This window comes from Erpetoichthys calabaricus, chromosome 2 (assembly GCF_900747795.2).
Source record: "Erpetoichthys calabaricus chromosome 2, fErpCal1.3, whole genome shotgun sequence".
Classification (NCBI taxonomy): Eukaryota; Metazoa; Chordata; class Cladistia; order Polypteriformes; family Polypteridae; genus Erpetoichthys; species Erpetoichthys calabaricus.
The window spans coordinates 170,054,621-170,067,000 of record NC_041395.2 but is presented as its reverse complement, the minus strand read 5'-3'; the positions used below and the strand labels follow the sequence as shown (position 1 = coordinate 170,067,000).

At 41.6% G+C, this 12,380-nt stretch overlaps 1 protein-coding gene across 2 annotated transcripts in view; it reads left to right on the top strand.

Annotated features, from left to right (window-relative positions):
• Positions 1-482: 482 nt before the first annotated feature.
• Positions 483-12,380, top strand: part of ngef (neuronal guanine nucleotide exchange factor) — an 82,815-nt gene continuing 70,917 nt past the window's right edge. For both annotated transcript variants that reach the window (XM_051923556.1, XM_028794761.2), the window contains exons 1-2: positions 483-640; positions 935-1,246. In XM_051923556.1, the coding sequence (XP_051779516.1) occupies positions 973-1,246 (274 nt within the window). In that variant the 5' untranslated portion in view covers positions 483-640; positions 935-972. The remainder of the gene's footprint in view (positions 641-934; positions 1,247-12,380) is intronic.

Genomic DNA, 12,380 nt, shown 5'->3' with positions numbered 1-12,380 from the left:
TACACAACAGTCTGCATTGGTAAAGCAAGACTAGTCTTATTATAGTGGCCCAGAGCACCATATAAAACATTTTGTATTACTTCTTAAACATCCTGCTTTGTGTGCATTTGACTTAACATTGGTGTCAATGTCAGCATCTAAACAATGAAAGACTTTAAGAAGAATGGAACCAGTTCCTTCAATCTAACACACATTTTCCCATCTTGACTGGTTTTGCTTCCAGATAGTTTGAATTTACTTCCTAAACCTGGAAATTGCTCATATCCACTATCAGAATCTTCATGGTTTCCCTGAGCTGCCAAAAGATCTTAGCAGTAGGTGTCACCATGTCGTTTCTGACTTAATTACTTTTATAACAATAAAGAAAGGGGAAAGTAAAACAAAAGACGGCATTTGACAGAACAAGTTCTCCTGCTGCGCGTGCACTGGCATTTCATGGCATTACGCAACTGAAAGGTAGAGAGTAACGACCTTTGGCAGCCACTTGATAAAAGGTATTGAGTGACTAATTACTCACGGTCGCCTGGGAGGTGAGTGCTGGTGGTTACAGTTACCAAGCTTTCAGATCGTCGACACATTATTAAATGTATGGCTACTTGCATGGGATTTGGAACTAAATGGGGGCAGTTCTGACAGGGAGGTAAGGCTCACTTCTTTTCTAGTCACACATAAAATCTTAAAATACAGGAATACGGTGTTGTAATCCAAGCTTGTGTATTTAAGGATGCATGATATTGTAATTAATGATTTCAAATCCATTCACAAGCTGATTAGAAGATCAATGGAATGTAACAGTACTGTGAAACAATGGGAAGTTCTGTGCCTTCAATCTTAACAAAACAAATGCTCTACTAATTTTGATTACTTCAAAAAATCTTATCAGGAACAAATGTTGAGTATTTCTAATGCTTTTGTTTGTCCCATCTGTTTTCAGCCCTGGGATGAGGAGCTAATGTTGAGACTATCTGATAAATGGTTGAATCAAAGGACAAGGATATGGAGTCAGTCGAACTCTCTGGAATGCCAACAAATTATGTGAGAACGACACCTGACATGGGCAGGGAGTCCTCCGGTCAACCAGTGGATATGGAATGTTTAGATGATGGACCCCAGGGTGCTGATAGCAGCCAACTGGAACTACCAGGAAGTGGTCCTATTCCCATTCACCGGAATTCTAAGTTTTACAGGTCAATGAGGAGAAAACCCCCTAAATCAGTCTCAAACAAGGAGCAAGGACACTCTGACCGTAAGCAAGCCTTTCACAGTATTTTAGTCCTTCTTTTTAATTAACGGGGTTAGGGCAGCTTCACAGTGGGTACTGATGCTGTGTCCCAGGCCTTGGCCCATGATTCTGTGTTCTTTGAAAGTGCCTTTTGTGTGGCTTGTTTGTCAAGCTGTAATTCTGTGTGTTTGATTTTTCTAGGATGTTACTTTCCTGTCTCATCTGAAAATGTTCCAATTAGGATTACTGGTGACCTTCAATTGGGCTAGTATGAGTTAGAAGAGGTGCATGCCCTGTAGTTGCTGTATTTAGGACTGGTTGTCCCTTTGAGCCTGGATAGGGTCTGAAAATGAGTAGATGAATGGGCTCATGGTATGAATGAATGAATGCTCTTTTCAGATTAGTGTCACAGGTAGCATTATCACCTTGCATTGCTAGGACCCCAGGTTACATTCTACATGGAGGTGCCACCTATGCTGAGTACTGCATGTAAGCTCTCCCTGTGCCCTTGGCGTTCAAACTTCCTTCCACTCCTGAGACTGCTAGGGTTGATTAACAACTATTTTTTGAATGTACGCTTTATTTGGCTGACAACTTTGTCCTGTGTGACATTGTACCTTCTACCAGTTAGAAAGGCTTTAGTACCCAATAATGAAGATCAGAATACAAGAAGATGCGAAAAATGACTGAGTGAATACGTAAATGGGAAATGGTTTCAGTGAGGTCCTGTGGGATGTACTACCTGCTAACAGTGCTTAGCTGTCAGGTTCAACCCTAAGGTGGTGGTTCATCTGCCTAGCATAGATATAACCTCCCTGTGCTGCTGGTTTCATCTCTGAGGACTACTATAGACTACATACATTCGGTCATATTTGCGTATTAACTCTGGTGCAAGGTTTTGGTAGTCAGGCAAACTTAGGATGGCCACTGTTCTCCACTAGCTTTGAAATGTGAGGACATTTTACCAGGCAAATCAGAGAAGCAGCCTTTTTGAAGGAAGATTTTAAATCAGGTGCCAAAGTACAAAATATCCCTTTTGGTTTTGTAGCACCAGTAGTAGTAGTTGTGCCATGTGTACAGAAAAACAAATAAATTCTTACTTGCATCTCTGATCAATAGGCATCATGATGAACAAGGATGTAGTAACTCCATTTTATTTAATAGAAACACAAAAATCAGCTTATATGCTATAGTGCTTATATAAGGTAATAAAAAAATATATTTCTTACAAATAATACTCAGCTCTTCCAATTGTACTTGATAAATAAGCATGTTTTCAGTATCAAAACTGGATACATTTTCTATAATTTGTATTTTGCAGCATAACTAACAGAAATTCGGGCTCATAGGGGGTCTCAGCGTATCTTAGGGTCACTTGGCACAAGCAAGTATGAAACTTAGTTGTGCTTTCGGCTCAAAATGCAGGAAGAAGGGAGCCAAAGGCCTAAAAACTCCAAAACAGGCATTAGGACTTAAAAAGCTCAAAAATTTGGCTAAACCCAAAAGGTGAGAGGGGTTCTGCCAAAACTACTGGCCTAAATGAGAAAAAGAATTATTAAAATAAGTAAACCAGATAGAAACAGGTGAGCAAATAGTCCAAAATTCTAAAACTAAGAATACAAAAAAGGAGCAAAAACAAAGGCAATACAAATAAACACAAAACCACATTCACTAATTAAAAATCTATAGCCAAAAGTATAAATTAAAATCATAAAGCCAAATTGAAAATTATCAAAAGAACATCATAATGTGCAGGGTTTACCATATGTTCATAGTGGGGTGTACCACTGGCCTTCTTAACACGTTTACCATGAAGAAGGCCATATGTAATTGCAGTGAATCTCACATTGCCCTTGAGAAAATACACAGCTACTCCGTAAAGCAGCATGGGGTATCCATCCCACATCAGCGTTGGAAATAACAAAACTGGCAGTCTTTGCAGTCGTCTTATATGTTATGATGAACTTTATAACCATCATACCCATTCCAGCCACCTATTTATTTTCCATCCCTCTTAATCCAAAAACTAAACCCCTGAATGTAAGAGCTGTTTACAGACTTAATTTAACAAACCTCACTATGCGCACTAAAGATAATAATTTTCAACACAAGCCAAGAATTCATACACACATATAAGCCGTGAAGAGATGAAAGCTTCAAATAATTACTAAAGTTCCTAATTCAAACTGGGAGGTCTCCATGAGAGCACAGAGCTAAAAACCTGCCTTGATGGCCCTTTGCTTATATACTGAATGCCATAAGCATTCTTTTTAAATTAAATTGCTAACTTTATTCCATAGTAAAGCACTCCAAACACTAGTATCCCTGACGTTTGATTCACATCTGTGGTTTTTGTTCTCCCTCTTTCTCTTCACATTGCCATCAAGATGTCACACCTCTCTCCACTTAATTCTCCCTCTCTCAGGAATAGGACAGCTTTCACTTTTGGGTTTACAAGAGGCTACGGATTTCTCAGACATTTTCAAAAGATACAGTGCATCCAGAAAGTCAAGCTTGGCACACCTATCCTTGGCCAGTTTCGCCCATTCCTCTTTGCAGCCCCTCTCAAGCTCCATCAGGTTGGATGGGAAGCGTCGGTGCACAGCCATTTTAAGATCTCTCCAGAGATGTTCAATCGGATTCAAGTCGGGGCTCTGGCTGGGCCATTCAAGGACATTCACAGAGTTGTCCTGAAGCCACTCCTTTGATATCTTGGCTGTGTGCTTAGGGTTGTTGTCCTGCTAAAAGATGAATCGTCGCCCCAGTCTGAGGTCAAGAGCGCTCTGGAGCAGGTTTTCATCCAGGATGTCTCTGTACATTGCTGCAGTCATCTTTCCCTTTATCCTGACTAGTTTCCCAGTCCCTGCCACTGAAAAACTTCCCCACAGCATGATGCTGCCACCACCATTGCTTCACTGTAGGGATGGTATTGGCCTGGTGATGAGCGGTGCCTGGTTTCCTCCAAACGTGACGCCTGGCATTCACACCAAACTCCAGGGGGGCTGCCATGTGCCTTTTACGAAGGAGTGGCTTCCGTCTGGCCACTCTACCATACAGGCCTGATTGGTGGATTGCTGCAGAGATGGTTGTCCTTCTGGAAGGTTCTCCTCTCTCCACAGAGGACCCCTGGAGCTCTAACAGAGTGACCATCGGGTCCCTGGTCACCTCCCTGACTAAGGCCCTTCTCCCCCGATCGCTCAGTTTAGATGGCCGGCCAGCTCTAGGAAGAGTCCTGGTGGTTTCAAACTTCTTCCACTTACGGATGATGGAGGCCACTGTGCTCATTGGGACCTTCAATGCAGCAGAAATTTTCTGTAACCTTCCCCAGATTTGTGCCTCAAGACAATCCTGTCTCGGAGGTCTACAGACAATTCCTTTGACTTCATGCTTGGTTTGTGCTCTGACATGAACTGTCAACTGTGGGACCTTATATAGACAGGTGTGTGCCTTTCCAAATCATGTCCAATCAACTGAATTTACCACAGGCAGACTCCAATTAAGCTGCACACTCTCTCTTTTTTTCACCATATTTCACTGACCTCCAGAAAAAGTCCCCTAATCCTAAATCACAGATTTCATTCCAGTTGTGTTTTTGGTTGGCTTTCCATTTTTCCCCAATGTGTCAACAGCAGCACCTCACTGTACTACCAGAGTCACCAGAAAGAAGTTTTCTCTCCATGGGTTCATGCCCTCACACAAAGGTGCTGATTGTGAGCTTGGGCTGCTTGATCTAAAGTGCAGAGTACAACCATCTTAGTGAGTTTAGCTAAACATGAACTCCCTCTTCTTTCCAGTGGCCCATCAGACTCTGACTGTGAACGCCAAGTCTCTTGTCCGGCTGCTAAAAGTCCTTGTCCACCATGTGCTTTCAGCTTCTCTCTTCAGCTTTCACTCTTCCTCATCCTAATCCTTCTCTCTTTTTTTTTTATGAATTCCTACACTGCCTCACACCCTGCCACACCTCAACCACAGGTCAATATGGGCCAGAAAGATTAAAGCCATTCATTATTTTTTTCCCTCTGGGTTACAAAAGTACATTAAAGCTTTAATTGTGTCATTTATTACATTTATTAACCTGTATTTTTTTTTGTTTCTGGTTTGTCTAAACTCTTGTATAGACTTTATTTGTATTATATTAGTAAGGTTTAGGATTAAATGCCATATGTTTCTAATTTCTAAGATATAAAAAAATTCTTAAAAGTGAGAAAAAGTAAAAATGGCTTCACCAGGCTACTTCACATTGCAACGTGACATTCTTCCAAATCTGCCCTCCTCTGCAGACTCAGACTTCAACTCTTTCCATTGTTCTTGTTTGCTCTTGTACTCTTATTCAAACAATTCAACTTTATCAGCACCACAGTATGAATGTTTTTTTCTGCTCACTAAAGCATTCAGCTTCATGCTAACAAAAATGGAACAGTTAAAACATGATCATAGAGTTCCAGCTGGCAGAATATGGCAGAGAATGCTAACTGCTCATTGAAAACTGAGAACTTTGGGGAACACAAAGGGACAGGGGGTCAGATTTATGAAACTTGGATATACACAAAAAGATGCCCGAAATGTGTTTATGCAACTTTCCATGCAAAAGAAAAGTTGACGTGAGAACTTTAATATCTTTACAGCAACCCTGACCAACCCGTACACAACATTTTCAAAAAAGTGGGAAATGATGACACCCTTGATAAACAAAGGGAAATGCAGACAACCCACATAAATAACGACTCCTGCATAAAGTAATTAATATTTCCAATCTGTTATCGTGTGTTGAAATGCCTAACACATTAAACATCAAAAGTGATGAATATGATGAACAGACTCTATTGGAGTTGCCTTTTAAGAGGGTCAATACTGCGTATTTGAACTGAAGCACTTACTTGGGTTTCTCTCAGTTTATATCAGTTTCCTGTTATCACTTCTCAGGTTTAGAAACCAATGCAATCAGCTGTTGTAGTAACTGCATTAGATAAAAACACAAGTGAGATTCACTCCCTGTATACTGAAAGTATAAATATCATGCCTATAGCCTATTCATAAACTAAACATATGACACCAAATAGCTTGTTTGGTACTGCTTGAAGGTCTGGAAGCATCAGGCCAATGAAGGTCTGCAGAAAAATGACTGCATGTACTCTGCTACATAATTATTGTGGAACAGCATAATAATCTTCCAAACTCCTGACCTTATTGATATGGAGCCAAACCACTCTGTTTCCCTCTGCAAGGCAGCATGAAGATGTGATGAGCCCTTTGTGAAATGAACAAACAGGCACACAGGTACATTTTCAAACAAGGTCTTTTAATGACTCACATATTTCTGTTAATACCCCTCTGATTTCCTTGGGCTCACTTCTTGGATGGCTGTGATCATGTTTCTTTGCATCAGCAGTACCACATCTACTAGGACATGGCCACTGCTGAACACATTGATGACACATGGAGAAGTCATTGGTGTGACACTTGAGATTCCACTTGGACCAGCTACACAGTAGTCCCCCTGGGTGGCTCTTTCACCCAGCAGCTTTAACCATCCCTGAATGTGAATACATTCATGATGATGATTGTCATTAAAAGCCCAACAACTGGCATATGTTAAGTGTTTTACCTGAATCCACTGCAGCGGTCACATCTGTATATCCAGACGACTCTGACATCATGTCGCATAATAGGGCATTTACAGAGGCCATTCACAGACAGGAATCAGAGAACGAACCCTTTCCTCCTGCTGTTGCACACACATTATGCCAGTGATAAGTGATCTGCTTCATCTCCTGACATACTGTATACAACAGTAAGATTTTGTCATTCAACACATTTGTGCTTGTCGGTGAATCCCGCATTTAGGCCAACAAATTAATGTTCTTTGCATGCCTCTACTTCAAATATGAGAACCTCTTCAAAGTTTTGGCTTTTGGCCTCTCTTCTCTTGTCTTCATCATTTCAACTTATATGTGTATGAGGTTGATTAGTATGGTCCATTTATGCGACAACCCTCCAAACATCCATAAGAACTGTGAGGTAGCTCCTTTGGCAGTAGTGATCGCAGTACCACTGGCTAAACATGGGAATATATAATATATTCCAGTTTGTGTTCCTCAGAGTCTCTTATGCACTCAGGTATTGTAGACATAAGGTACACTTAGATCCATTATGTTCACCTTGTGACATCTCTCAGATTATCAGCTTGCACGAAAAAGAAGTTGAGATAGGCCGAAGCTTGGGTCTGCAATGATAGCAGCATTATCAGTCAGTCATTTTCTAACCCACTTATTCCTGGACAGGGTTTCAGGGGGTGCTGGAACCTACCCCAGCCAGCATAGGGCGCAAGGCGGGAGCAAATCCTAGACAGGGTGTCAGTTCATTGCAGGGCAAAACACACAAACACACACATACATACTCCAACCTCACACTAGGACCAACTTAGTATCACCAGTCCACCTAATTAGCATGTCTTTGGACTGTGGGAGGAGAGCGCAGCACCCAGGGGAATCCCACTCAGACATGGGAAGAACAAGCAAACTCCTCACAGGGACAGATGCATATCTTCCATTCAATTTAAAAATTCATTTAAAAATAATAGTAACTTATAGTAACAAGCCAAACGTGAACATTATTGATTAAAAAAATTCATCAAATAAAATGTTTTGCAATGCCCAGAAGTTTTGTTTTGCACAGAAATGTGCATTTACCAGGCATTCTAAATCAGATTTTTGCTTTGGTATACAAATTTTACTGATTTTCAATATGTACACATACTTTCATGATGAAATCCACGTATTTTTTTATACATCTGAGTCCAGGAGAGGAAGCTAAAGTTCAGAATTCTCAGAGATTCCTTGGAAGACGATGAAAGCTTTAGTTCAGTATACATGTGCTAGGTAGCAGCAGTGTTCCACATAAATTTTGCTCTCCTGGCTTGTATTGGGAATATCTGTGGTATCATCCTGAATGGGTTTATGTTGTTTTGGTATGTGTTATTAGAAGTACAGTATTTAGCAGTTTTTTTTAATTTAGTGTTTTAATATTTGGGCAAACCATTATTAGCATTCATGGGCACTGTCATTGTGGTTATAATGGTATTCATTGTCAGTCACGTGAATCAACTGCATAAGATGCATGATGTCACCACTTAGCATTCTATGGAGTATTTTCTTAATATGTCATGATATTTTTCTGGTTGATTTTGTAGATATCACCATATTGTTGCTAGCAACTATGTCTATCGCTGTGTGACGATGCGGGTTCAGCTCTGTGCTCCCCTCGTTGGTCTGGGAGCCCTTGAACCCAACACTGTCATGTCACCGATGAGCTAGACAGTGAGGCAATAACAATGAACAAGGGGATGATGTAACAAATGTGCAAAGTGCTTTTATTCAAAAGAACAATCAACACAGTGTTCAAAGTAAAGTGCAGCAGTGCATTCAAAAGTCTTCATTAAATAAATAATCCTTAAAACATGTGGAGGTTTAAAAACAATGCAAAAACAACAATCCTTTAAAACGAGGTTAAAACGTTCTTTCAGGAAGCAGTCTTTAAAAAACAAATGACAAGCCCTGTGCTTCTTTTCGTTAGCGTCTCACCTGCTTCTCCCATGCAGGCCCTGCAACAGGCGAGACGCTCTCATTGCAGCTGACCTTCTGCCTACTCCTCCTGCTATTGTTGTCAGACTTGCCTCACCGTTCCTTGGCTCCGGTCGGCTCCTCCAGACAACGACTTGGGACTTCCCCCCACAGCCAAGGCTCTCACGTGGAGGACACCATATCCCATGTCCAGACTCCCGCTGCCATCCGCGGCATCATGCGGAGAGTCACCCGTCTCCCGGTCACTCCCGTCCTTCCCGAAACAAACTCTGCAGGAGAGACAACCACTACTACACCCTTGGTGTCGGCCTAACCCCAGGCCATCTGCTCAGCTGCCGCGAACCTGCTTTTGCTCGCTCGCTCACTCGCACCAGCGGACGCTTTCTCTCTCTATTGCTTGCTTGCTTGCTTGCTTCCTGCTTTCTTTCACCACCTCCCATTCTCTTTCCTTTCTTTTCTTTTTCCTTCCTCTTTAACCGGCTCGCGCTTCCCTTTATGCCGAGGGACATACTGTAGCAGCTGCAGCATATTAGCCACAAGAACAATCACAGATGTGGGCAGTCTCTCACCTGTGCACTTAGGTGAGAAACGCCCACACCGCAGATCACTCTGTGGCTCGCTACAGTCACCACGCCCCCTCCTAAGCTGCGAGCGCGGTGATTATTTATTTTAAACAAACTGGCCTTTGCTGGAAGAGCTGTGGACCCATAACACCACATTCCACCCTCCATAAGACTCCAGTTGCATGGGAAGGCTCCACGCCACTACCAACCCAATGCAACTGGAGACCAGGTCCACAGCTCGGCCACTCTACACTGCACTAAAACCAATAAAAGCACTAAAACCATTAATCCCACAATAAAACCAACCCAAGCCCCCCTTCATTAAAACAGGACATTAAAAGAATAAGAACTCTTTAAAAGACAAATAAAAACCAGCAATAAATGTCCATAAAAAGCTCTGTCCATTAAATGTCCTTTCTCCGGTTTGGGTCTTGGGTCCTTGAAAAGTCTGGCACCAGTCCCACTTGCTGCTCAGTCTCCTCTTCTGTCCCCACTGCTAGCTCATCCCACCGCTGCCACCAAATGTGACGATGCAGGTTCAGCTCCGTGCTAACACCACACGCTGGTCATATGGTTTAATGGCAACATGACATGTGTCATCATCACAGTTCTACTATCCCGTATACAAACTTAAAAACTGAAGAACCTACAGAAAAATGACAAAACTAATGCTAGTTAGGATATCTTATTAGGATAGATTTAAGAACAAACCATTTTCTTTCAGATAGTTTTGGTTATCATGATTAAGAGTTGTGTTTCATATTTGACTAGACCTAAATTCCAAAATAAAAGAGAGGCATGGCAGACCCTAATTAACCCTATGGACCACTGAAAATAAGAAAGTTAAAATTATCACAATCCCTGAAAAATATATTTGTGTTATGAATAACTCAATGTCCAATACTGAGTTAGCAAGAAGGCACTATCGCAAAGTGCAGCAAGTTCTTCATGTGCTCGATGGGACTAGATGATGAGGTGGTAACAGCTTGTCAGTAAGGTGGGAAGAGGAATCAAGAAGGGCAGAGACACAGGAAAGACCTAAACCAGAGTAACATCTCTGTGATGATGAAGAGTGAAAAAGTGATTGCTGATATTGTAATACTGGTAGGGTTTGAGGTGGGAGCGGCAGGAAACTAGACACATCTTGTCTTCAGTTTGTATTTCTGTTTTGATCTCTTTTTTCTGTGCCCCATAATCTTGAGAAAGTGAGCTCATCAGTCTTGTTAGGCTCTTAAGGTATGGTTTTCCTGTTGTTGCCCAATATAGAAGACCGTTATTGCAATGAATCTGTGGCAGAGTTATCGAGAAGACTTTAGCTTCCAATAGTCAGCAGGAGTGTGCAGCGGCTGACAGGAGGAGGCCTTAATCGGCATAAAGACACTCAGTGATCAATTGGGAAAGATCAGATTGAAGCTCTAGAGGTCTTTCTCACAAAGTGCATAATGTGTCATGAAAAGTAGCTGCTATGTGTGATGCTGGTCACGACTACAAGGTGATGTAGCTTTTATATGCAGATTGTGTACTCATATATTATGGTATTCATCTATTTAAAATGTGCATATTATAAGTGTTCTCCACAACTGATTTGTGTGTATTTCAAAATACTAGAGTCTGATTTCAGTGTTCAGCCAATGCTGGAGCACCGCAGGGTATTTCACATACTGCCAAGACCCTTGTCTGTGTAATGACTGTTCTCCTGGTTTCTTCTACTGAGAGGGTGTTGTTTACCAGTTATTAACAAAAATCTGCCTCAGTCTTTTGGATAATTCTTTCTACCAAACAAACCACAACATCTTAATATGGTGTTAGCTCACAATGAGCACTGAAAAACAATGGGTGTAATCACAAACTCAAGGGGAACAAAGCAAAATCCCATATTGACAAACTCATAGCCAACAATGGCAGCGTAGCATTGGTCATACCTTTTAGGCACAGAAACCATAAAATTCATTTCAGATTTCAGATGAATTATTCTTTCAGTTATTTTCAAAACCATTCAATGTAGAAGATGAGCAGCACAAAGTGTAAGGCAGGACAGAGTTAGTTTATTTCAAGGCCCATTTATTCATTCTCACATTTTTTCATATCTACTCTCTATACATAACAAGATTAGCTAAATCATTCAACGTTTTTAAGCAATGCTAATTTTTCTTCAAAACCTTACGCTATATATCCATCCATCCATTTTCCAACCCGCTGAATCCAAACACAGGGTCACGGGGGTCTGCTGGAGCCAATCCCAGCCAACACAGGGCACAAGGCAGGAAACAATCCTGGGCAGGGTGCCAACCCACCGCAGGACACACACAAACACACCCCACACACCAAGCACACACTAGGGCCAATTTAGAATCGCCAATCCACCTAACCTGCATGTCTTTGGAATGTGGGAGGAAACCGGAGCGCCCGGAGGAAACCCACGCAGACACGGGGAGAACATGCAAACTCCACGCAGGGAGGACCCGGGAATTGAACCCAGGTCCCCAGATCTCCCAACTGCGAGGCAGCAGCGCTACCCACTGCGCCACCGTGCCGCCAACGCTATATATTATATATCTATATATCATTTTTTCATCTTCATTAGGAGAATACAACAATGATACTCTCTTGGCAATACAACTAACTATTACTTGACTACATAAAAAATATATATTATATACATCTGCTCCATTAAGAACAGTATTGGTAGAGTCAACAAGCAGCCAACAAGCCATGCAGGTGGTGTGATGGTAGTGTGGCTACCTTGTAGTAAAGAAATTGTGAGTTCATATCTGGGGTCCACCCTGTGTGAAATATTGTTAAAATGGTTATTTATTGTATTTTTTTCATATAACAAAAAATTCCACCATGCAACAATAGTGAGCATAGCAAGCTATCAACAGAGGGTTAGGCCTCCAAAGACGGCCAGGGGGCACATCCCTATATATATATATATATATATATATATATATATATATATACCTGGACACAGACAGGCGGACACATTAAAGTTACCCACAACACGTTTATTCAAGT